At 53.6% G+C, this 25504-nt stretch overlaps 1 protein-coding gene across 1 annotated transcript in view; it reads left to right on the plus strand.

The window, feature by feature from the left end:
* The first annotated feature begins 9134 nt into the window (after positions 1 to 9134).
* The window catches only part of LOC123092116 (RNA polymerase sigma factor sigB), a 28533-nt gene continuing 12163 nt past the window's right edge, over positions 9135 to 25504 (plus strand). The window contains exons 1-2 of the mRNA XM_044513796.1: positions 9135 to 9441; positions 9849 to 10385. Coding sequence (XP_044369731.1) covers positions 9202 to 9441; positions 9849 to 10385 — 777 coding nt within the window. The 5' untranslated portion in view covers positions 9135 to 9201. The remainder of the gene's footprint in view (positions 9442 to 9848; positions 10386 to 25504) is intronic.

Below are 25504 nucleotides of genomic sequence, written 5' to 3' on the forward strand. Positions count from 1 at the left end.
AATGAAGACGCCAAGGACTGGGGGGCAGCAAGCAAATCCAATGATCAATGAAAGCAAACCGAAAGAAAACAAAGGTCGAAATAAGCGCAAGTGTAAGAGATCAAAAATCATCTTCACTGAACTATTCGATAAATATCGAAAGAAGAGTGAAGAGAAGAATGCTCATCGGCCAAATCATGCAAAGAAACCAAGATCACCCCCAAGGCGCAAATATGAGGATTGGTATTGGCAAAGTGAGAATTTTAATGCAACATATTCATATCCTTATTTTGGGCCGCCAATGCCAATGTCGTGGATGCCTCTCTATGCTCACGTAGATCCATATCCATCATGGGACAGGTATGATACAAGGGCACATTCTCCATCTTATTTCAGACCATCTCACCAATACTATGCAGCTCCAAGAAGATCAACATTTGAACAATCATGCGTCAAAGACCGTTTCAATCATAAGGAATCGGTCCAGAGCTCAAGGAAGAAGAAAGAGGTGGTAAAGCAAGTTTACCGCGTGAAAAGAGATGGTCGTAAGTGTGCTACTTCAGATTTGATCTCAAATAACAAAGAGTCAATTAAAGTGTTGACATTGGCTACAAAAGGCAAAGAAGTGAAGCAATCAATTGATAAAAATCAGAGTGCCAAATCTGAAGAAAAGAAGTTGAGAGTGCACACGGTAAAACAAGAATTGCCACTGCTTAAAACAGAATCACAGCCGAGATGCCCACTCGGCTTATCATATAGGCAAAAGAATAAATTACAAAAACTTAGTGCACAAGAACTTGAAGATAGGAACATGGCATGGGTTCCCAAAGGAAGTGCTCAAAATAAGAATTATGTGCAAGCTTCCATTACAATAAGTGCGGCAAATGTGAAGAATGAAAAGAGTGAAAACTATGAAGGACCAAGCCGAAGGTTTCAGCATCTTCGGTCTACACATTATCCATATTCTTCGACTATGCCATTAACGTTTATGCCATGGAATTCATCATCAGGTATGATTGGTAACCCTCAATGGGCTTATTTTAATCCATGGATGCAATATAATTTCTTACATCATGAAAGGGTATTACCAAGTCAATATACATTTGGTTAGCTACAAGTTTGTTGCTGATCCAAAGGGCCGAAATACTTGATTTGATATTACGTTTGTTTGTTTCGGCTATATGTGCTTAGAACGAAGTTTACATGGTAATGGCCGATAATTTACCTATCGTCCTAAGAGTATGTCAATGCATGGCCGGTGTAGTATTCTAACATCGTCCTTAGTTCGAATGGAGAGCGAGACAATTACTATGGAGATTAGGTTTTGATAGTTGAATTCATAACAATGGCCATGGTGTTGGTGTTGTTTATATATCTCCATATAGTGCTGTTCTGTGAAGCCTCATGCCTCTTAAAATATTTATTGCACAATAATCAAAGCCGAATATGTAATGTTATTCGGTTTGGAACTTTTGCCATATGTGCTAAACATATTAAGGATTTTGGTGATTCGTTATGAGTACTGCAACAAATATCCAAGGGTTATCAATGTTTTGACGAATCACTTATAGTTTATCTTTTGGTATGACTAGATACAAGATTTACCTTGGTTTGCTTTAAAATTGTTCATATATCTAGACATGACAATTTGAAAGAGTTGGCACAGCAAGCATCCGGCTACTATGTTAACCATGGTGTATTGTATTTCTATCAATAGCTGATGCTAGGTTTTGTCAACATAGGTAAGGCCGAACCGAAGCCCACTGCTTCGGCCACTAATGAAACTTTTATGCAGGCGAAGTAAGTATTGGAGGAAGTTCATTCTTGATTATCTGCAAAGTCCTAGTGAAAGGGTGAACAATATGGTTCGGGAGATGGTTTTGATCTATGGAATCTTATCACCGGATTGTTATTGAAGTTGGGAAAGTTTCACCCAAGCTTGCATCAAAATATTCACACAAGCAATGGCCGATATATAAATATCGCCGTAAGAACATATAAATGGCTGATGGAGTGTTGACATCGTCCTTAGTAAAAGCATCATGCAAGTTATTTTTCGGCACACAAGTTTGCCGAAAAACAGGGGGGCATGTGTTGACACCAGATTTTGGCACGGTCAAGAACTTAATTAAGATGGCCTCAAATGGAAAAGTGCTCAAAGTGAGAAAGTTCCGTATCGTCAAAAGGAGAAACTCTGATATTTGGGCCATAGCCATCCGATCACATCTCTAAGGCCGAAGTTGTGTTTGAAGCACTGAGATTTTGTATTCAGAACACTATTCGGATGATTACGCCCTCAAGATGGCCTCATATGAGAAAAGTTTCTACACATATTGTCTTCGTCTCGTCAAAACGATCGATTTTGATATAAGAAATGTCTAAATCGGAGTTCGTATGCAAAATTTAGAGCCAAAACAGTGTTCTGCATAAATCTGTCCCGGAAGTTCCGGGCAAAACTTCCGGGGAGGTTCCGGGCTAAACCGAAAGTTTGCACGCGGAGCACCCCGAAAACTGGAATTTTAACACTATTTGCAGATTTGCGTGGCCAGTTTCGATATCAAGATGACCTCGGATGAAAAAGTGTTCAACTAACGAATTTTTCTACATTGCAAGGTCTACAACTTTGCTTTTGGGACCATCGTGATCTGAAGCCATATGCGACCTGCAGGAGCTGTGCAAGAGGACAACTTGATGTAATTTTAGCCCGGAAGTTCCGGCCCTCGTAGTCCGAGTTAGGTTATCTTTTGATGTTTTGGACGGGATTTGAGTCCTTTTCTTGTACGGAAAGTCCAGCCGCCTCATATATATGTAAGGGGTGACGGCCGATTGAATAACAACACACAATCGATCTATCAATATATCACTTTTTACCTTTACCTTTATCTTCTCCCTTGTTCTTCTTCTTCCTCGTTCTTCGTTCGTTATTCTTCATTGCAGGGCGGCGAACCTCGAGGCCCTAGGGGCGGTCAGGCCGACCTAGGGCAGCCCATAGCCGTCGCGCGCCCTGACGGGGTCCCTCCCGGGCGTGTGGGGTTTCGGGTCTACAAAAGCGCCCGCCGGATTGTCCTGCATACCGCGCTTCCGGCGGGTCTCCTTCGACGTGAGTTGCGGTGCATCACCCCCGGCGTCGAGGGTACACGGTGACGTGTTCGTGTGCGAACAGGTTCCAAGGATCCAAACTCCGCCCCTCCAGCGACGGCGACGGACCGCGGCCGTCACCGTTCTCCTTCCCCAGATCTCCCCTCCGCCTCCTTGTTCCGATCCCCTCTGGCGACGACAACGACGACAGTTTCACGGATGTATTCATGTCATCTGATCAAGGGTTAGCCGCCCCCCCCCCCAATACATTTTTCTTCAAATCATGCCTTCACCGTCCCTGATTTTGAACCACCAATTCCATAGGAGCTTGTATTTTTCTTGGGTAGTTGCTCTGCACTTGTTGTAGAGCATGGCTTGCATCAGTATTTTTACCTATTTTTTACCTCTCGTTCTGAAATACATCTAGCAGGTGCTCATCATCATGTAAACTTGTATGCTAGAAGCAGGCAGACACACTAGACCCTCCTCTATTAGACTGATGATGATGCAACAGTGCATTCTTTACAGTGGATAAACTGAAACTAGAGTAAGCATCTTTTTGCTGATGGATCAATTTCTCATTGCTAATATTTATATATTTTCTTCTAGGATTTATACTTTCTCGTTCAAGATAAACCAACGGACAAAATAAAATGTACAAGATGGTTCTGTTTTCTTCACCCATTACATACTGTATCACATTCACACTATGTCTGAATCCTACTACCCATTTCTGTACAATATCAAGATTGTGTGTTTGTGTACCCCTATATACTTTCTTGTGTCTATTTGTTTTATGCAAGCCTGCATTCCTAGAGTCTTAATTTTCGACTGATGACGGAACTGAATAATGTGCAACATCTGATGTGTTCTTTTCTCAGATATAATGTGCAACATATATAATTAGGTAGATAGGTTCTTATGGTGAAAGGTACATGGCAGTATCCTGGAAGATCATGGCACTGCATGCCCTGCCCAGCTCGATAGCTTACCATTGCTTGTTACTTGCACAACTGATGCAAAATGGTCTCTAATACTCCCTCTAAAGTTAGTATAAAGTCGAGTAACTTATTTTTGGGACGGAGGGGGTACTTGATATGTAAAATGGTCTCTAAGAAAATGTTTCTTAGATGATATTTCAAAATTAATCGCCATAGTTAAAATAAATTCCATTAATCTAGCATGTATATCTTTCAGTAGCATATTTACTTGATATAGCTAGCTGATTTCACTTGTGTGATCTGTATGTTTCTGGGTTGACACTTAATAGCTGAAATTGCCTCTTGTTGAAGTCCTGTACAATCTACTCCTAACGCTGTATGTAGGCGAATACTTTACTATAGAATTTCCGAGACGAGGTAGCAATGGTTAGCGTCAGGTCACATTTTGTGCCACTAAGGTGAAAGTGCCATCTGCACCTTCACTCGGCACAAAATATGGAATGCTTGTCCAGATTATAAACAACATTGCCGGATAATGATCCGAGGTTGGTTCTCGGTTGAAACTAATTTGAAGCTTTCTGTTTTTCTTATAGCTGGCTGATATACTTTTTGTTTTTATAAGGTATATATCTTTTACATTCTGCAATAACTTGCCCATATATGTCAGTTTTCTTGGAAATATGCGTCCGGTTGTGTGCTGATTAGATAGTCATCTATGCACATGTGGGCTAATGAGGTATATATGGATCTTGTGCTGATTAGATATATGCATCTGGGTGTTGATCTTAATGTTGCCACTCCTAGGAAACTGACATGACAGTGTATATTATTCTGAATATTATACAATTGGAATAGTGTTTATACAATTGAAAAGCTTCGACGACTATTTTCAAGCTGGTTTCAGTGTAACATTCTTTTCTTGCCAAATGATGGCTTTCATGCCGTGGTCGTCTAGGAATCAAAGGGAATAATATTTTATTTATTAGAACATAAATAAGTCTGGAATAGAACCATGCATATGTGATTATATATAGTTTAAAATGTGATATTGTATACTATATTGTTCTTTTTTGATTTGCAGGTTTCCCAAAGCTAACCAATGACAATGTTTCAAAGAAGTTGATGGTGGAAGTTTCAGTAAAGTGATTATTCCAGTGACAACGCATTTCAGCATGGATCAGTCACATATTTACATCTTTTTAATGGAACTACATGTGTCGTTCCCCTCCTTGGAGGCGTCGGTATGAACTGATCCCCTCACTTGCCCTGCCCCTAGGTCTCCCAAGCGAAAGCCCTAACTTTGTTGGGCGGCGGTGGTGCTCTCGGCGCCGTTCCCTTCTTGAAGGCTCCGCTTTGTGAGCCTTGTGGTCGGCTGGCGCTTGTGGGTGGTGGGCGGCGGCGACGGCGTGGCCCTCTTGTCCTAACGTGAAACTTCCCCCTCCGGTGTTGGATGTGTGCAGGGGCGATGTTCTGCTCAAGGAGAGCCTCTGGGTCTCGTTGGGGATGCGCTGACCTTCTCTATGTGGCCATCTTCCGGCGGCGTCCATCTCATCTTGCGACGGTGCGGCACCTTCGATCCAGGCAAGGAGGTAGTGGCCTTCTTTGAAGATGGTGTACCGGATGTGCCGTGCCGGGGCCCGTAGGTGCATGGTGACAACATATGCCTCGTTGGTGTCGACCCCTCTCTCCTCCGAGCCAGTGTGATATTGTTCTTGGTGCGGCATTCTTGGAGAAGGTCCTCAGTGTCTTCGGCTTCGTTCTCTTTTGATTATCTTCAGTTTCCGTAGCATGTGAGGAGTAGTTTGGTGTTGTCCATCTTTATGTATCTTATCGCCATGTTGTTCTTTCTTTTGCATGAGGGCGTTTGCTTGTAATCTGCCAGTTGATGGCTTTGTTAATTCAAAGTCGGGCTAGGCTCGAGCCCCATCTCGGGCTCGGCTGATGCCTTTTGTCTAAAAAAATGTTAAACAATGATTAGCACACCAGAATTTATCCTCGGTGTTGTGTTATTTATGGTCCGCGTGTGTGATGTGGACTGAAGTGTTTTTTTACTGATTATGTGTGTTTCATATTTCCTGGTTTATCCTTGAAATTACAGAATTATTCTCCATTGTTCTGTTTTCTCAATTTTGCATGGAAATTAGAAATTTACTTACTTCCGTACTGCTATGATGATTCTGTAAGAAAAAAACAAAAAAAAGGAAATTACTTTTCATGGTTTTTGAATACTACATTTATTTTCTAAGAAAGTTGACACTTCCCTGACGTGATTCCCTCCCCTCCCCCTTCTCTCCAAACTCACGTGGGGATCTCCCCCGGTGGCGGGAGAGGATTTCCTATGACCATGGAAAGTCCCCCTCGTGGGATTACTACCCTGGAATATTTTCACTTTGCAACCAAATGAGGCCTTAGGGTCTCCACCCTACAACAAAGCCCAAAAGCGCTCAGCTCCCCGACAACGGTGCCAGAAAAAGTTTAATAGCCTACAAGTGCACAGGCTTTGGTTGTAGCCTTTTTGAAGTAAGAGTATCAATCCCACATGGAGTGCATGAATTAGACTTTTGCCTCTTGTAATGAATTATTATTTGTGCCTGCAAATAATCATAGACTCCAAACAAAGTGAGGGCAGAGATAAATTGTGATTGAATTGCGAAGCAAGCTTTTAAAGTAAATAACATATAAGTAGTAAGAAAACAGTAGCTTGAGTAAGTGATGGAATAGCAGAGGAGTAAGGCATTCTCAGGGAGTCCATAACCTCCAATGGTATGTTTCTAGCGGAACCTATGCGTGGGCATAGTATGGTATGGATACTTGAGCCATTCTTGACGGTTATGCTAGGCAGAGCCGGTTACAGATCACGTTCTACTCGAAGTAGACTTCGTGCCACACACACCTCCACCATAGTCTCCCCTATAGGGTTACAACTATAATAATTAATGGTTTATCCAATGGACGCGACCTTTCTAAGGGTTCTCCGTAATTCCTCTATTAATTATAAATATTAGGAGTAAAGGCTTTTACTGTCACCTCGAATTATCATCACGTTGCCCAGCCGGGTACAAAACACGTTCTACTCGAAGTAGAATTCATGCTACCATAGTCTCCCCTATAGGGTTACAACTACGAAAATGAATGGTTTAACCCGTGGAAGCGACCTCTCTAAGGGTTCTCCGTAATTCCCCTATCAATTACAAATGTTAGGAGTAAAGGCTTTTACTATCACCTTGAATTACCTTCGTCCTACCCCTTTACAATGACAGTGATATACTTTGTGGCCATAAGGTAATAATGCTGCTTGGGTCCCTTCACAACATTCACGAAGTTATTAAACTAAGCATTCCATAAAGGATCTCATATCCAAAATAACGATTCAAATCATATATCCCTGAGGTTCATCCATATCCTCGAGAACTAGGGGTATACTCACACATGAAGACAACAACACATCATGATGAGGGTGGTGACAAACATGAGTGAATGATACACGTAACACACAAGATGATCCACTAGGGTTCCTGATGTCACAATGATAAGAATGTGGATGATGATGACGATGACAATGGTGATGATGTTGATGACGATGACAGTGGTGATGATGGTGTACCCTCCTTATGCTTGGTGATGAAGATGACCCTCTTCTCCTTGCCAATCCCTCCTCTGGATGATCTCCAGAGGTTAGGGTTCTGTCTTCTGGACGAGTTTTTGTGTCTCTGGGCGTCTGATCCCCGATCCGATTTTCACGGGGTGAAAGTAGTCGATGAGGCAATGGAGCTGACACCTCATACAACCACCCATACAAGCGGTCATGCTCATATGGAATGCCATATTTTGCTCTAGAAGGGCCACGACGGCTCCTCCTTTGGCCTCCTTGCTTGATTCTTATATGGTAGGTGATTATCACATTATATACATGATTCCACTGCCATTTCCTGGGATTCCTTCCATAAAGTACTAAATGGTCCAAAAAGCACTACCCGAGTGTTATCAACAAAAGGAGGTGCGCGAACACGGTAAAATTTCATAAAGCCTACCATGTAGGCACAAAATAACTATCAAATCATCAGATAAATTGGACTCATCAATGTCGCATGCAACAGACGGTGCTGAGCAGACTCCAACGAACATGATGTTGCTCCTTGAAACTGTGTTGTAGCAAGTGAAATCCGCTGATAACTAGGTGTGCTCCAGAGGCGGAATTGATGTTCACATCAAGGTTGTCAGAGATACAGATTAGTGCCATCGCAAGGAGGAACATCCACACACAAACCAGAAGTGGAATTATCAGCAGTATCCGCACCAGGCAGGTCATGCGAATGAAAAAAATGGGGAAGAAATTGGTTCATGCGCACCTCCAACCGGAGGAGGGACATAAACATTATGTGTCTTTCCCGGTGGTTGGGGTCGAAGGCAAGGGTGTCGACGATAGCGTTGTCGCTACTGTTCCCAACATTCTGCGATGAGGAAGAACCATATCCAGAGGGCGAGCTCTCCTTGTTCAGATATGCTCGATGTCAAGCGCTACCTCCTCCCGAACAACGTCAAGTCGCGATGAGGCCGGTGTTCATCTCCAATAACCTGCCCATGGATGTGAGAAGTAACTCACCATGATCCTTGAACTTATGGTCCAAATCGTTGGCGAACTCCACTTGAAAAGTTCATACACGCTACGGCCCTCGACCGATAACTTCTTCAAGGCTTCTGCTCGTCCCCGTTCTTGCCATCGAGTACCATGGCAGTGTCACGGAATCTCCAGAACTTGTTGTCTTTGATACCAATTGTAAGGTACCTCGATCTCTAAATCTGAACTAGCTCACAAACCGGATTAATTTGAAGCACACATGAATTTGAACTAGCTCACAAACTGGATTAATTTGAAGAACACATTAATTTGATCCAAATACCTTAAAAATGGTTTTATTGAACAGCTGTTGTATTCTGCATTGTTGAGATTCTGTGAGAAATTTTTAGGAATTTCAATAATAATAATAATTTAGAGTTTGCTTTTTTTGCAGAAACTAAGTTTGGACAAGCCTCTGTGATATCGTGGAGCGCGCCTCAGCCGACCTGATCACTTTGCCCTTATCCGAAGAGAACAAACAAATCCCGAATCCATCCGCGCCGTCGCCTTGCCCCCCCCCCCCCCCCCCCCCTACCGCGGAGATCACCGACCCGAGGTGAGCCTCTCGATCAGCCCGGGTTCCCAATGGCGTGTCTGGCGCCGCACTTCAAGTGGGCCCCGTCTTCGTTCTCCACCACCCACGCGTACCAGCACCCTTCCTCGTCGTCCTCATCCTCTAACTCAGCCAGGTGCTCCGGCCGCCGCACCATCCGTGTCCAGTGCGCTGTCACTTCTGCTGCTGCAGCAGTCGTCGACGCTGACCACGCGGCTAGTGGGCCGCTCCACATCGTTTACTCGTCTCCGGACTCGGCGCCGGTTCTCCAGGTGACGTAGTCTGCTCGGTTGTTTTTTGCATTGCGTTTTACATTCAACTGATAAAGAAGGTTTGGTTGAGCTAGGAGTGGACGTGATTGGCCGAATGTTGTTGTTCACTTACACTAAGTTGTTTCTGAGTGAGAATGTGAGCTAATTATGGTCAACAAATGTGATGGACATGGAGTAATGATACTCTTGGTGGAATTTGATTTGAAATAGCATATTATGTCACTACAGGTAGATTGTATTTCACATTTCGTATGCACGCGTTTGTAGCTACTTCTACTGTCAGGATCGTTAATTTACTTTCAAATACTGCAATCTGGTGCTAATTATAGGACTTGTAGCATTAGCAACTCTTACTAGTTATGTCAGATCATGCTTTTCATTCGTTTATTTTGTAAAAATTTCAACAGAGAAATTTTGAGTCAACTCTGGCATCAGAAACAGTTCTGAACAAAGAGGCTGTTGTAACTGCTGCAGCTGCAGAGGCAGTTGCCCTTGCAAGAGCAGCAGCTGAAGCTGCCCAAAAAGTTGTTCACATGGTACAGAAGAGTAGTTCCCAGCCCGTGTTCAGAAAAAAGGGGGAAGTGGAAAATTACTTGGCGAAAGAAATCCTTCGCACAGAAATGTTATCGAGCAGGGCAAATGAATATAGTGATGGTGAACCATATGGCATTCCGAGTGATGAAGCAGAACTAGATGATGATACACAGGACGCTGATAACATAGCTGTTAAGTCTGCACGTCAATCCGAGAGAAGAGCTCGGAGAACAAGAGCAACAATGAAGGCAGCTACAATAGTCCGTAGTTCCCCAAAACTAGCAGCGTCATCGAAGAAGAAGCGATCCAAGGGTCCATCGACCATGAATCCTTTAGGTTCCTTATGGAAGATGACTGGCCGAAAACTTCTTACAGCAAAGGAAGAGGTTGAGCTCTCGAATGGTATTCAGGTGAGGCTACCGTTTTACAATTAATTTGTATGAACTATTGGATTTGTTGTTAGGGAAATAGCAACTTGTATTCCTATGAGGCCATAGGCCAGTATGTATACAAATACATGTGTGATGCAACATGCAGAAAATCCCTTATATAATGGGACTATTACACGGCTAATATATACAACTGTAACACCGCTCCCATACTCATGGTGAATCAACAACACTGAGCTTGGAGAGGAAAAACCGTGTTGTGCTCTAGTCTGGCCCCATCGAGAAGAAATCAGCCTACTGTAACTCTGAAAGCACACACTGAACATTGGAGACATGTGACGAGAGAACACAATGCACCTTGGGTGCTGCTCATCTATTCAAGATATATAGTACATGTGCAACAGTGAGAGTGAGAGAGGGAGGGAGGTTTGCTAACACCCTGCCGCAGCTGAACCATCCGGTAGCTGGATGCACAAGCTGAACCAGAAATCCTGAAACGCCAGCATCGGAAGACCCATTGTCAGGACGTCGTCGAATTGCTGCTTCATAAGGACATGCAGCACGCGGAGCTTGCTGAGGTCTACCTCTTCCTGGACGAAATGTATGTCGAACTCGACGTGCTTCGACCGTTGGTGATTGATGGGATTTGCAGCTATATACACCGAGGAAATGCTATCGCAGAAGACAACTGTGGCCTTGGGCAGGGGAATGTGAAGTTTGCCGAGAAGTTGTCTGAGCCAACAACACTCGGCCACCAATGCGGTACTCTGCCTCCGCGCTTGGCAGACCGTGCCCTGGTGTTTGCTGGACCAGGATACCAGGGACTCGCCGAGGAATATGACGTGCCGAAGGTGGATCGCCGTGTGTTCGGGAAGCCGGCCCAGTCCGCGGCGAAGTAGGTCACCAGGTCGAAGGATGCCGAGAGGTGTAGATGCAGAACATGAGTGGTTGTCCCGCATAGATAGTGCGCAATCCGCTTCACGAGAGCAAGGTGAGCGGCGCGAGGGTCGTGTATGATGAGGCAACATTGCTGGACGACTATGTTGGGGCGCTTCATTGTCGTGTATTGGAGGGTGCTGGCGAGGCTACGGTACTCTGAGGCGTCAGTACCGGGGCGCCGTCAGATGCCGAGAGCTTGGAGTGTGTGTCAGACCGACGTGGACACGGGCTTGCAGTCCTGCATGTTGGCATGGTCTAGAAGCACCTCATCGGTAGGTGTGCTGGGACAGGAAGAAGTCGGCTTTGGTTCACGTCATGGCAATGCCGAGGAAGTAGTGTAGCGGTCTGACATCCTTCATCGAGAATTCGGTGAACAGCTGTTGTTGGAGATGATGAAGAAGAGTTGTAGTAGAGGCAGCGAGGAATATATCGTCGACGTAGAGTAGAAGATAGGCGGTTCCTGAGCTATTGTGCAAGACAAACAGCAAGGGATCCAACTGCGAGCCGATGTTGTGGACGAACGCGGCGAACCGAGGGAACCAGGCGTGTGGCGCTTATTTTAGGCGTAGAGACTTGTCGAGGAGGCAAACATGGTCGGGGTGGGTGTCGTCGACGAAGGCGGACGACTGTTAGAAGTAGACGCGCTCGGAGAGATGTCTATGTAGCAACGCATTGTTGACGTCCATTTGGTGTACATGCCATTGGCGTGAAGCAGCAATGTATAACACAATGCGAATGGTGGCCGCCTTGACGACCGGCGAGAATGTATCATTAAAGTAAACGCCAGGACGCCGAGGGAAGCTGCGCAGGACCCAACGCGCTTTGAACCTCTCCAAGATGCCATCGGCTTTGAACTTCTGGCGGAACAACCATTTGCCGGTAACTATATTGGCGGCATGGTGCCAGGGAACAAGGCTCCACGTCCGGTTCCGGTTTTCCATCAGAGCCTTGTACTCAATCTGCACAACAGCTAGCCGATGGGGATCATGCAAAGCAGCACACGGTTTTGGGAAATGGGGATGTTGAGGGGTCTGTGGTGGCGGTGAGAGATAGATTGTATTTTTTGTTGACTAGGAATTTCCCAGCCTGGCCGTGTGTGGTCATGGTGTGGATGGGGATAGGCGGGACATGACGATGAGGTGCCGAAATTGGGGAAGGAAGGGGTGGGGCTGGTGTGGCCGATGAATCAGAGATCACATGGTCGGGTGAAGGGCTTTGCAGGTTTCCTGGTTTGCTGCCATGGCAGGAGATTCGGTTGCCCCATGGCAGGGATTTGGGTGTGTGGGCTGGCGGGTGAGGGGGGGGGGGTTGGTTTCCATGGCAGGGATTTTCTGTATGTGGGGCTGGTGGCTGGGGATTTGGCTGCCATGGCAGGAGTTTGATTGGGTGGGCTCTCGGCTGCCATGGCAGGAGAATTGGGTGGGGTGGGAGATGTTGGGGCGGCGGGGCAGGGGTGATTAGTGCGTTGCCGCTGAGGGACTATGGTGGATTGGTGAGCTCGAGGAGGTCAGGGGCGGGGTCTAGTGGTGTCGTGCTGAACGGATATTGTGTTTCGTCGAAGACAACGTGGCGAGAGAGGATGACAAGGTCGGTGGGCTTGATTTTTGTAATCTTGGGAATAACCAAGGAATACACATGGGGTGACTGGTGCTAGTTTGTGTGTTGTAGTGGCGGAGATTAGGTTGATAGAGGCAGCCAAATACTTATAGGGCAATGCAGTCTGGGTGAATGCCCTAGAGAAGGAAGAAGGGTGTTTGGTCGCGGCGTGGACGGCATGGGTGTCGATTAAGCAGGAAGGTGACGGTCTGTAGGGCCTCAGCCCAGTACGGGTAGGGCATGGCTGCGTTGATGAGTAGGGAGTGGGTGATGTCATTGAGTGTGCGAAGAGATCGTTCGGCACAACCAATTTGTGGCGATGTGTAGGGGCATGATATGAAAGGACAATGTCGAGGGATGAAAAAAGGGTGCGGGCGGCGAGATTTTTGTATTCACGTGCATTGTCATATTGGATTATGAGAATAGAGAGGTTGAAGTGGTTTTGTACAAGGGAGATGAACGTGCGTAGGATGGGAGATCAGATTTTTGTTGCAAGGGGGAAGTCCATATAAAGTGACTGTGATCATCAACGATAACGGTAGTTTTGAAAACTGGAGAGCTGAAACTGAAAATAAGAGACATTTTCCGATGAACTAAAAGGTAACCTAACACTCTTCCCTGATTGACATGCATGGCATGTTGGGCAGGAGCTCTCGTTGATGGCGAGAGATGAGTGTTGGAGGGTTTGATCGAGGGCATCATCGGCAGGGTGCCCGAGTCAACGACGCCAGGTGTCGCGGGAGACAGTGGTGAGGGTGTGATGACGTTGAGGCTCGGTCGTGGGTTCCAGTGGGTAAAGATCGTCAGGAGAATCACATCGGAGGGTTACCACCTTCATTCTTTGATCCTTATAAAATAGTCCATGATCATCAAATTCAACATTAATGGGGTTGTCACGAGCTGGGGCTTTGGCTGGTATGAATTTTTTGATTAGATTAGGTGAGACTAAAACATTATGAAGGGAGAGGGTGTTGGTTGTTGTCGGCATGTTGTGGTAGCTAGTGTGTGTGATTGCTAGCGAGGAACCATTGCCAACTACAATGCGGGAAGAGTAGCAAGGATGACAGGAAGAGAGTATATCAGACAAGGACGCCATGTGAGTGGAAGCTCCAGTATCAAGGTACCACTCCGTGATTGGCGAGGAAGCCTGACCTTGCTGCACTCTCATACTGTTCAAGGCGTGGATGAGGGCTGTCTGGTCCCAAGTCGGAGGGGTGGCATCGGGGGATTCGCCAGCCACCGCACCGTAGAGGGGGTGGGCAGGAGCACTGCTGGTGTGCCAGACAACAGGTGGAGCCGAGCCGAGCGCCGGTGGATGACCCCATGGTGCACCGCCATGCGAACACAATGGAGCCCCCGGGGCACGGGACAAGGATGCCTGCACCAGGAGCATGGGGCCGCCAGGGCATGGGCCAAGCGTGGACCATGCCGGTCCAGGGTGCTGGTGCGGGAGCAGCAGGGCGAGGGGCTGAACCAGCCCCGCCAGAATGTGATGATGGGCCCTCACCAGAGTTGGTAGTCTTCCCCTTGCCCTTGTGGACTAACCTGAGTCTGAATGGTCCACCCGTATCTCATCTGAGTGGGTTTCTGCCCCCTTAAGTGTGCGACTGTTAGGAGCTAGGGTTCTGCCCGGTCTTGGCCGGAGGCTGTAGGGGAAGGAGGGAGAGGGGCGAGGGCTCGAGCGCGGCGGCCGGTGGCGTGGCGCCGTCCTTGCGCGTGGGGCGGCGGCGGAGACAGGAGGCGGCTAGGGTTTTAGGGTTCCGGCTCTAGGAGCTGGGCAATAGAAAGTCTTATTGCTTCATTCTGAAAATAGTCTTACAAGTCATATATATAACCACGATATGAAATAAAACTAAGATAACTTGCGGGCTAAGATTGCCCGATGGGCCTCCTGCGGCCATAGACCTGGCCGGTCATAACATCTCTCCCCGCCTGCGCAAACAACTCGTCCTCGAGCTGAAAGTCGGGGTAGTGCTGGCCGAACTCCTCGCGCTGCTCCCAAGTAGCGTCCTCCTCTGGCAGTCCAGCCCACTGAATCAACACGTACCAGGAGCCGTGTCGCAGCTGAGCCTTCAACGCCTTCTCCGGCTCAGGAAGGAGACGCCCGTCCGTGATCGGTGGGAGTGCCGGTGGTGCCGCAGGTGGCTCTCCGCGGAATGGCTTGAGCAGCCCCACATGGAAGACATCATGGATCCGCGCGCCTGCCGGAAGCTGAAGATGGTAAGACACCTTCCCAATGCGTTCCAGGATCGCAAAGGGACCGGCATAGCGAGGACCGAGCTTCCTCCTCGCGCGTGGGTCCAAGGACTGCGTAGAGCGATGAAGTAGACGTAGCCAGACCCAATCACCCACCGCGATCTCCGCCTCGCGATGGTGGCCATCATAGTAATGTTTGGCCAACTGCTGGGCCTGTAGGAGCCGTTGCCGGACTTCCGCGAGCATCTCATCACGGTTCCTCAGGAGAGCACTGTCTGCCTCGGTCCGCGCCAAGGCCGGATCAACCGGAAGGATTGGCGGGGGTGGCTGGCCATACACCACCTCAAAGGGCGTAGCACGGAGGGCGGAGTGATAAGAGGTGTTGTAGCAGTACTCCGCCCACGAGAGCCAGTCCACCCATGCGCGAGGTCGATCACCTGTAACACAACGCAAATACATGGCAATCACCTTGTTAACGATCTCAGACTGGCCGTCCGTCTGAGGGTGGAAGGCGGTGCTCAGGTGGAGCTTCACGCCCGCCAGCCGGAAGAGGTCGCGCCATACGTGTCCCGTGAACACGGGGTCCCAATCACTGACGATCGAAGAAGGGAACCCGTGGAGACGGACAATGCCGTCGAAGAAGGCCCGCGCGACAGACGCCGCTGTATAGGGATGGCCGAGCGCGATGAAGTGCGCATACTTGGAGAAGCGCTCGACCACCGTGAGAATGACGGACTTGCCGCCCACCTTGGGGAGGCCCTCGATGAAGTGCATGGAGATGTCCGCCCAGACCTGGGATGGCACATCCAAGGGCTGAAGCATGCCAGCCGGCCGTAGAGTCTCCGTTTTGTTACGCTGGCACGTCACACAAGACCGTACCCAGTCACGGACCAGGGCACGATCACCTGGAATGTAGAAGTCGGCGCGGAGACGATGGAGTGTCTTCTGCACCCCCTCATGGCCTGCCGAGTGGGCGAGGCGCAGCACCTGCTGACGAAGATCGTCGTGCGCCGGGACGAAGACCCTGCGCCCATGGAGGAGAAGGCCATCGGCGAGGCGCCACGGCTCCTCCAGCTCTCTCGCCGCCAGCTGCTGCTGCAAGAGGAGAGAGTCGGCCGCGGCAGCGGTCGCCCGTCGGATGTCGGCGTAGAGGGCGAAGGAGGGCCCGGTGATGATGCAGAAGGCCGCCCCCTCCGCCGCACCGTCGTCAACATCGGCGTCACGCCGAGACAGGGCGTCGGCGACGGTGTTAAGGCGACCCGGCCGGTACTCGACGGTGAAGTCAAACCCAAAGAGTTTACTGATCCACTGGTGCTGGGGCACCGTCGAGAGCCTCTGATCCAGCATGAACTTGAGGCTGTAATGGTCCGTGCGGATCCGGAAGGAACGACCCCAAAGATAGGGCCGCCAATGGCGTACTGCCTGCACCAACCCAATGAGCTCGCGCTCATAAGCGCCAGCTTAAGATGGCGTGCGGCAAAGGGGCGGCTGAAGAAGGCGAGGGGTCCATCGCCCTGATGAAGGACCGCACCGAACCCCGCACCGGAGGCGTCGCAGTCGACGGTGAACGGAAGGTCCAAATCAGGCATCTGCAGGACGGGTCCCGTCGTGATGGCCCCCTTGAGGGCCTCGAGCGCTGTAGTGGCCTCCTCATCCCAAGAGAAGGCGTCGCGACGGAGAAGGCGCGTGAGCGGGGCCGCGATGAGGCCAAACTCCCGGATGAACTTCCGGTAGTACCCCGCGAGGCCCAGGAACCCGCGAAGAGCCCGCGGTGACTGCGGAATCGGCCAGGCGGCGACGGCCGCCACCTTGTCGGCGTCCATGGCCACTCCCTCGGCTGAGATGACGTGGCCGAGGTAAGCGACAGAAGGCGTCCCGAACGAGCACTTCGAGCGCTTAAGATGAAGATGATGCGCCCGAAGCTCGTTGAAGACGATAGCCACATGCTGGAGGTGCTCTGCCCAAGAGGCACTGTAGATAAGAATGTCATCAAAGAAAACGAGCACAAACCGACGCAAGTAGGGTCGTAAGACATCATTCATCAAAGCCTGAAAGGTCGCCGGGGCGTTGGAGAGGCTAAAGGGCATCACCAAGAACTCAAAGTGGCCATGGTGAGTCTGAAACGCCGTCTTGGCGATGTCATCCGGGTGCATGAGCACCTGATGATACCCCGACCGGAGATCCAGCTTGGTGAAGAAGCGCGCCCCGTGCAGCTCGTTGAGAAGCTCATCGACCACCGGGATAGGAAACTTGTCCTTCAATGTGAGAGCATTAAGGGCGCGGTAGTCGATGCAGAAACGCCACGTGCCATCCGACTTGCGAACGAGGAGGACCGGCGCCGTGAATGGTGACGTGGAGATGCGGATGATGCCCGCGGCAAGCATGAGTGCACACTGCCGCTCCAACTCGTCCTTCTGCAGCTGAGGATACCGGTAAGGCCGTACGGCCACAGGGGCCGACCCCGGAAGGAGGTGAATACGGTGGTCGTAGATCCGGGCCGGCGGCAGGCCCTGCGGCTCCTCAAAGAGATCCCGGTGCTGCTGCAGGAGGTTGTCCAAGAGCGGATGCTCGACCTCGGCGGTGGTCGCGGCCAACTGAAGTGGTGGGGCGGGCGCGGCACCCCCAATGCCGTCCCACCGAATGCGGCAACCCAACCGCCAGAAGGTCATCGTCAGCGCTTCGAAGTCCCGGAGAATGGGACCCAACGTGCGCAAGAAGTCGACGCCGAGGATGAAGTCGAAGCAACCCAAGTCGATGCCGGCGCAGGTGATGGTGAAGTGCTCGTCGCCGATAGTGATGGGCACGTCGCGGGCGATCCTGTGGCAGCGTAGACGGTCGCCATTAGCGACGGTGACCCGCAACTGCTCCCCGCCGGTCGGCTGTAGTGCAAGGCGCCGCATGGTGGCCTCCGGCAGGAAATTATGCGTGGAACCTGTGTCCAGGAGGGCCACCAGGCGCTCGCCATGGATCATGACCGGTAAGAGCATCGTCCGTTCATCACGGATGCCGGCCAGCGCGTGAAGTGACACCACGAGGGCGGTAGCCGGGGCGGGCGCGGGTGCCGCTGCGGGCTCCGCGAGGGCTGGGGCGCCGAGGCCATCCTCCGGGGTGTCATCCTCGGTCTCGTCTGTCGTCTCCAAGTAGAAGAGGCGCGGCAGACATGGCCCGGTGCATAGGGCGCATCGCAGTTGAAGCACAGGCCCAAGCGCCGGCGTTCAAGCTGCTCCGCTTGAGTAAGGCGCCTGAACGGCCGCGCCGGGGCCGGGGTGGCTGCCGGGGCGACGGTGGAAGACGCCGATGCTGTCGGAGGCAGCCGGGGGGTTTGTCGGCCCCCACGTGGCGCGGATGGCCGCGTCAAAGCATGGGCGCGCTGCTCGAACGCCCGAGCATAGTACATGGCCGCCTGAAGGTCTTGGGGCCCCTTCATCTCGACGTCCACGCGGATGTGGTCGGGAAGGCCGCCGACGAAGAGCTCCGCCCGCTGTAAGGCCGTCACACCGGGCGCGTGGCACGCCAGTGCCTGGAAGCGGTCGGCGAAATCCTGCACCGTGGAGGTGAAAGGCAGGCGGCCCAACTCGGCCAAGCGGCTCCCGCGTACGGGTGGTCCGAAACGAAGAACAGCTCGCGGAAACGATCCCACGGGGGCATGCCGCCCTCGTCCTGCTCGAGGGCGTAGTACCATGTCTGGGCGGCCCCGCGGAGATGGTAGGAAGCCAGCCAAGTGCGCTCCGACGCGGGCGTGAGCTGTCCGCGGAAGAACTGGTCACACTGGTTGAGCCAGTTAAGCGGGTCGTCCGAACCGTCGTACGTGGCGAGGTCGATCTTGGCGAACCGGGGCGGCTGTTGGTGTGGCGCGCCCTGGCCCACTACCTCGGCGGTGCGGAGGGCTGATGATGGCGCTCGGTCCACGGTGGGAAGGCCGGCGTAGTTCCCGGTGGCGCCCGACGCCTCGGGCTGCAATTGGGAACCCGACGGCGGCCGGGCCTCCGTGTAAGCCGACGGCGGCCCGTGGAGCCAGCCTGGAAGTGGAGACGGTGATGATGGAAAGCGGACCTCCTGGATCGGGAGTCCGCTCGGCGAGGACCGGCCCAGGCTAGGGCTGGGCGGGGGTGGTGGTGGGACCTGCACGGTTGCCGCCGGGAGGGATGGCGCGGCGGGAGACGGCGCGGCCCAGGTCGGCCACTGCGGGCCCTGGACGGCGGTTGTCGGCGCGGGTGGCGCCGCGAGCGGCGTTGGCCACTGTGGCCAAGGCGGCGTCGAGGCCGCCGGTGGGGGAAGCGTCGGATAGCCTCCGGTGACGGCCGCCGGTACGAAGTACCACGGCAGCGCCGGCTGGCCTGCGGGCACGGCCGGATGGAGCGGCGGGGGCGGCCCGTACGGGCTCGCCAAGTAGAGGCGGATGCCCTAGACCGCGACGACCAGGTCGTTGAGCACGCCGGCCATGGCCTCCGGCGTAAACTGCTGCGGCGTGGGGGGAGGCGACGGTGGCGGTTGTTGGATGGGGAGTTGCGGCTAGCCCTGGCCCGGCGTGGTGCCGGGTGCGGGGGAGATCGGCGCCGATAGCGAGGCCGTGGCGCCCGGCGAAGAAGCAACGGCGGTGGTGGAGTCGGTGGCAGCGGCGGTGGGGGCGTTGGCGGGCAACGGCGGTGGTGGTGGTGGTGGGTTTGGAGGCGGTGAAGACATGGTCGAAACCCGGATACCTGATACCAAGGTGTTAGGAGCTAGGGTTCTGCCCGGTCTTGGCTGGAGGCTGTAGGGGAAGGAGGGAGAGGGGCGAGGGCTCGAGCGCGGCGGCCGGCAGCATGGCGCCGTCCTTGCGCGTGGGGCGGCGGCAGAGACAGGAGGCGGCTAGGGTTTTAGGGTTCCGGCTCCTCTGGGAGCCGGGCAATAGAAATAGTCTTATTGCTTCATTCTGAAAATAGTCTTACAAGTCGTATATATAACCATGATATGAAATAAAACTAAGATAACTTGCGGGCTAAGATTGCCCGGTGGGCCTCCTGCGGCCATAGACCTGGCCGGTTATAACAGCGACCCTATAGGTTCACGTACATGGGCACAACCCGACTATGGACTTCATCGAAGGTTGCCAACTTTGGGTTGTTTCGACTATATCTTGATTGTTATTGACAAGCTGTCCAAATACAACCATTTTATTTCCTTGCACCACCCTTTTACTACTCTACCTCTCGCTGACGCCTTTCTCGACATGATTTACAAATTGTATGCTATGCCTCTTTTATTGTCTCTGAACGTGATCGCATCTTTACCGCTGCCTTTTGGAAAGAGTTGTTTCAATGCATCAGATGGCCAAACAGAGTGTGTAAATCAACAGGTGGAGGGTTATCTCCGTTGTTGTGTCAGTGCCCATCCAACTCGTTGGTTGGTCTCAGTCACTCCCTCTGTGAATTTTGGTAAAATAGCAATTGCACTCTGCAATTGGCAAAACCCCCTTTGAGGTCATCTATGGGCATCATCCGCGATACTTCGGCATTGCTCCTGATGACACCATTGTTATTCCTGATCTTCAGCAGTGGCTTGAACGTTTCCTCCTCATTATGGACTCGGTTGGTCAGCACCTCTTGCGCGCATAGCAGCGGAGAAGGCCTCATGGCGCAGGCAGTTAGGGGCCTACCCCAACTTATCGTGTTAGGGGCTTAGCCCAATTATATCATTAGGAGGATTATATAAACTCATATAAGGACCCGTTTTGAGATTAAGTAGAAGCAATCATATTTGCTTGGCTTCCTGAAGGGAGCCGGGAGACCTAACCCTAGCCGCCGCCCCCTGCGCCCTCTCTCTCACGCTCGTGCGCGACAACGGCGCCCCAGCGCTGCCGGCCTCGCCTTCCTCCACACCAACCCTCCTTCCACCCCTAGAACATACGTGCTAGACCTGGTAGGATCCCTGCTCCTATCAATTTGGTATCAGGTGTCTCAGCCTCGATCATGTCTGCGCCGTCGCCCACCCCTTCCTCCCGCTGCCGATCACCACGTCACCGATGACCACCGCGGGCAGCACCCCGCTCCTGATCGGACTGGTCTCCTCCGCCGCCGGGACGGCCCCCGTCGTCGCCCCCGCTGTCCTCACCCCGGAGATGTCCGCGGCGCTCCGGGACCTCACCCAGGCGGTCCAGGGCATCCGCCTCTTCCTGGCGGGACCTTATGGGCCGCAACCCCTAGCTCCTGGCGCCACCATCACCGGGCCGCCACAACTGCCGTGGCAGCTGCCGCCCTCCGTCGCCTCCGCCTTGCCGCTGCCGCAACAGCTGCAGTTGTCGCCGCCGCCACCAGCCACCTCCGGCCCGACCCTTCTGATGACGGTGGTCGGGGTTCCCATCCACCAGCTGCGGTTCCCCCCGTCGCCGTCCCCGTTACCGGCCTGGTTGGCCGGGTTGTCGCCGCCGGTCTACACAGAGGCACCGGGTCAGCCGCACGTCCCGTCTATGACGGCGTCGCCCCTACAGTTCGAGGGCCCCTCCAGCGCCGCGAGTCCCTACGGCGGCCGCTGTTCCAGGGAGGGGGGGCCTTGATGCCCACCTACTCGGCGCCGTGCTCCTCGCAGCTCCGCGCCGACGAGGCGTACCCCCCCCCCCATCGGCCACAACAACACGCCACCGCGCTTCTCCAAGCTCGAGTTTGCCACCTACGACGGCACCGAGGATCCCCTGAATTGGCTTAACCAGTGTGACCAGTTTTTCAGGGGGCAGCGCATGCTGGCGTCCGACCGCACCTGACTCGCCTCCTATCACCTCCGGGGCGGTGCGCAGACGTGGTATTACGCCCTCGAGCAGGACGAAGGCGGCATGCCCCCATGGGAGCGTTTTCGCGAGCTATGCCTCTTACGGTTCGGGCCGCCGATCCGCGGGAGCCGCCTGGGGAGCTTGGGCGTTTGCCTTTCACTTCCACGGTGCAAGACTTCGCCGACCACTTCCAGGCCCTGGCTTGCCACGCGCGCGGTGATACGGCTTGCCAGCGGGCCGAGCTGTTTGTTGGCGGTCTGCCAGATCATATCCGCATGGACGTGGAAATGCGCGGGCCACAGGACCTCCACACGGCCATGTATTACGCCCGCGTCGCGCGGTGGCCATGTAGCAGGCACTACCGTCCCGGGGCGCTCGCCAGCCTCCGCGGCCGCCACCACCACTAGCACCGGGGCGTCCAACGCCCCGGCTGCGCCTCGCCTGTTCCGTCGGCTAACACCGGCCGAACAGCTCGAGCGTCGTCGCCAGGGGCTATGCTACAATTGTGATGAGCCCTACGTGTCGGGCCACGTCTGCCCGCGGCTCTTCTACTTGGAGGTTGCGGACTACGTCGAGGAGGACACCATCGAGGGGCTTGACGCCCTGCCCGCCCCCGAGGCTGCGGGAGTCGCGCCGGCCCCTGCTCATGCGACTGCACTCGTCGTCTCCCTCCATGTCCTAGCGGGTATACGAGCGGAGAAGACTATGCTGCTGCCAGTGACGATCCAAGGCGAGCGTCTCCTGGCTCTGCTGGATACGGGCTCTACCCATAATTTCTGCCCGCGTCGACCATGCGCCGCTTGGCGCTCCAGCCGACGGGTGGGGAGCAACTCCGGGTCACCGTTGCTAACGGTGATCGCCTCCACTGTCACGGGATTGCGCGGCATGTCCCCATCAGCGTCGGCGACGAGCACTTCACCATCATGTGCGTCAGCATTGCCTTGGGTTGCTTCGACTTCATCCTCGGCGTCGACTTTTTGCAAACTCTAGGACCCATACTCTGGTACTTCGACGCCATGACGATGGTCTTCTGGCGCCTGGGTCGCCGCGTCCGGTGGGAGGGCGTGGGTGGCCCCTCCTCAACGGCGCCCCACCCACAGCTGACGGCGGCCGCCACCGAGCCCGAGCAGCCCCTGTTGGCTCGTCTCTTGCAGCAGCATAGCGACCTCTTCGACGAGCCCCAGGGTCTCCCGCTAGCCCGGGTCTACGACCATCGCATCCACCTACTCCCTGTGTCGGATTCCGGGCTCCGCAGACCCAAGAAAGGTTCGAACTCAGGGGCGTGTGCAAAGAACTCAACCTCTCAAGCCAATCGATCCATTGCTCTCACGACCTAGCTCGATGAACACGACAGAGACAGACACGACAGTTTACCCGGGTTTGGGCCACCTTGCGGTGTAATACCCTACTCCTGCTTTGTGGTGGATTAGCCTCGCGAGGGGCTGAGGATGAACTAGTACAAGTGGAAGAACATCCTCACGAGGCGTGTTCTTGTGATGAGCTCTTGGTGGTTTGATGAGCTGATCACCGGATGAGTCGATCCCTCTCTACGGTGGTGGCTAGGCTATATTTATAGTGGCCTTGGTCCTCTTCCTCCAAAACTTAGGCGGGAAGGGATCCCACAACGGCCAAATTTGAAAGGGGACAAGAAGTACATCTAATCCTGACGAAAGGTGGTCTTCGCCTGCAAAGCCTCTGAGCGTGACGTCGTGGTGGGCTCGGCGATGACATCCATCCTGCCGTTCTGGCGGTCTTGGTCTCGTTGCACGCAAATGGCAACCTTTGGCCGATTCCTTGGGACTCCACACCTGCGCTTGCCTCCTTTGCACCAAAGAGGAAACCTGCTGCTCTGCGCCCGCTGGCGCACGCTTGGCCTTGGTCGTCATGGCTGACGTCGTTTCAGCCTCGTGAGGCTGGGTCTTGCATAGAAATCTCCGCTCCGCTCAGGAGGCCGCCTGAGGAGGCCTCTCCCTCGGGAGGTCTTGATGTCGCCCGCCTCGCGAGGCTTGGCCCCTCGCGAGGGTCTTGTCCTGCCGTAGTCGAAGTTGGGCCGTACCAGGCCGTCCATGGAAGCACGTCGTGGGCGCAGGCAAGCAGGTATGGGTACCCTGGTTCCCAGAACGCCGACAGAAGCCCCCGGGCCCAAGGCGTGCTCACACTTGGCTTCGAGGCGAAGCCAAAGGGCAAGTGCGGAACGCCGCGGGCCCCAATCACCTGCGGACCGAGCCGACGCATGGCGCTTGATGGGACGTGGGCGTCTCCGCTTCTCCACGCGGCCTTGGCAACTGGCGTGGCCTGACAAAAAGGCCAACTCCCGCAGCCGAGCCTTCATTGCCTCCTTTCTGTCTTGCTCCAGATCTCATCCATTTCCTACCGAGGGTGCCTCCAGATCCACCAAATCCTCGCTCCCAAGCTCCTCGCCGATGGGGAAGAAGGCAAAGTCTGCCGGTGCGGCCGCGCCCGCGGCTCCTGTTGTTGAAGCGGCCCTCAGCCCATCGACCATCACCGAAGTCGAGCACCTCGCCGCCGTGCTCCCATTGACGGCGGGCCCGGAGAACGAGAGGGGAGCGACCGAGCTTAGGGTCGGCTCAGCCTAACAGGGAGCCTTGACGGGCGCGTTCTTCCCTTTCTTCCTCCACAGCCTCTTCGCGGGGCTCGTCCCGCCTTTCTCCAGGTTCTTCTTCGCCATCCTTGACCACTACCAGATCCACGCGCTTCATCTTCAACCCAACTCCGTCCTCCTCCCGTCGGTCTTTGCTTTCTACCGCGAGGCCTTCATGGGGGTGAAGCCCTCCGTCGCGCTGTTCCGCCATTTCTTCTTCCTCCGGACGCATGGCTCAAGCGAGCTCTCCGGATGCGTCTCCTTCATCGTGCTCCATGATAATAAGGAGCTCATGAAGGCCGCAAAGAAGGTGGACGACTTCCGGCGCAGGTGGATCTACCTTGACGCCCGGAGCCATCACGCTCGGCTGGAGCCGCCGACTGAGCGGCCGGAGAAGCTGCCTCAGTGGTCTCACGAGAAGCTCACCGATCCCCAGGCGGCGCCGGTCTTGAAGAAGGTGAAGGCCGACATGGGCTCCGGGGCGCTGACGAGGGCCATGATCGTCCGCGAGTTCCTGGTGCAGCGCCTGGCTCCTCTCCAAGCTCACTCGCGCCCCATGTGGGACCTCAAAGGCGCAAAAGATGACCTCCGGTTGCGCCCTGGGAACCTGACGGACGAGGAGCTGGACAAGGCTGTGCGAGTCTTGGTCGGGAAGGATCCAGGCTGCCTTCCGGCGGCCCATCTTCCGCTGTACCGTCGTGACGACGGGGCGGCGCTGGCCGCCTCCATGCCGTACTTCAACGCGTGGAGGCTCGTGCCATCCGGGCCCCCCAACTCCCTAGTGGCGTTGTCCTCCGGCGAGGACTCCGTCGAGGGCGAGGAGGAAGACTCGGAGGCGACCGAGGAAGGGATGGGGGAGATTTCTCCTCCGCGGCGGAGCGAGCTCCTCCGGGGCCTTCTTGACGACTATGATGCCGAGGAAGGCTTGGTCGGGAGGTCCCCGCGCCCCGCCGGGGTCGTCACGAGGTCCGGGGGGACCCTGCTGCGAAGGCTGAACCGCGGGGGCCTGAAGGGAGGAACGACGTCGACACCGCCTCAGGGCAGCGCCCTCGCCTCGTCGCCTGC

This window comes from Triticum aestivum, chromosome 4B, assembly GCF_018294505.1.
Source record: "Triticum aestivum cultivar Chinese Spring chromosome 4B, IWGSC CS RefSeq v2.1, whole genome shotgun sequence".
In the NCBI taxonomy this organism is placed as follows: domain Eukaryota; kingdom Viridiplantae; phylum Streptophyta; class Magnoliopsida; order Poales; family Poaceae; genus Triticum; species Triticum aestivum.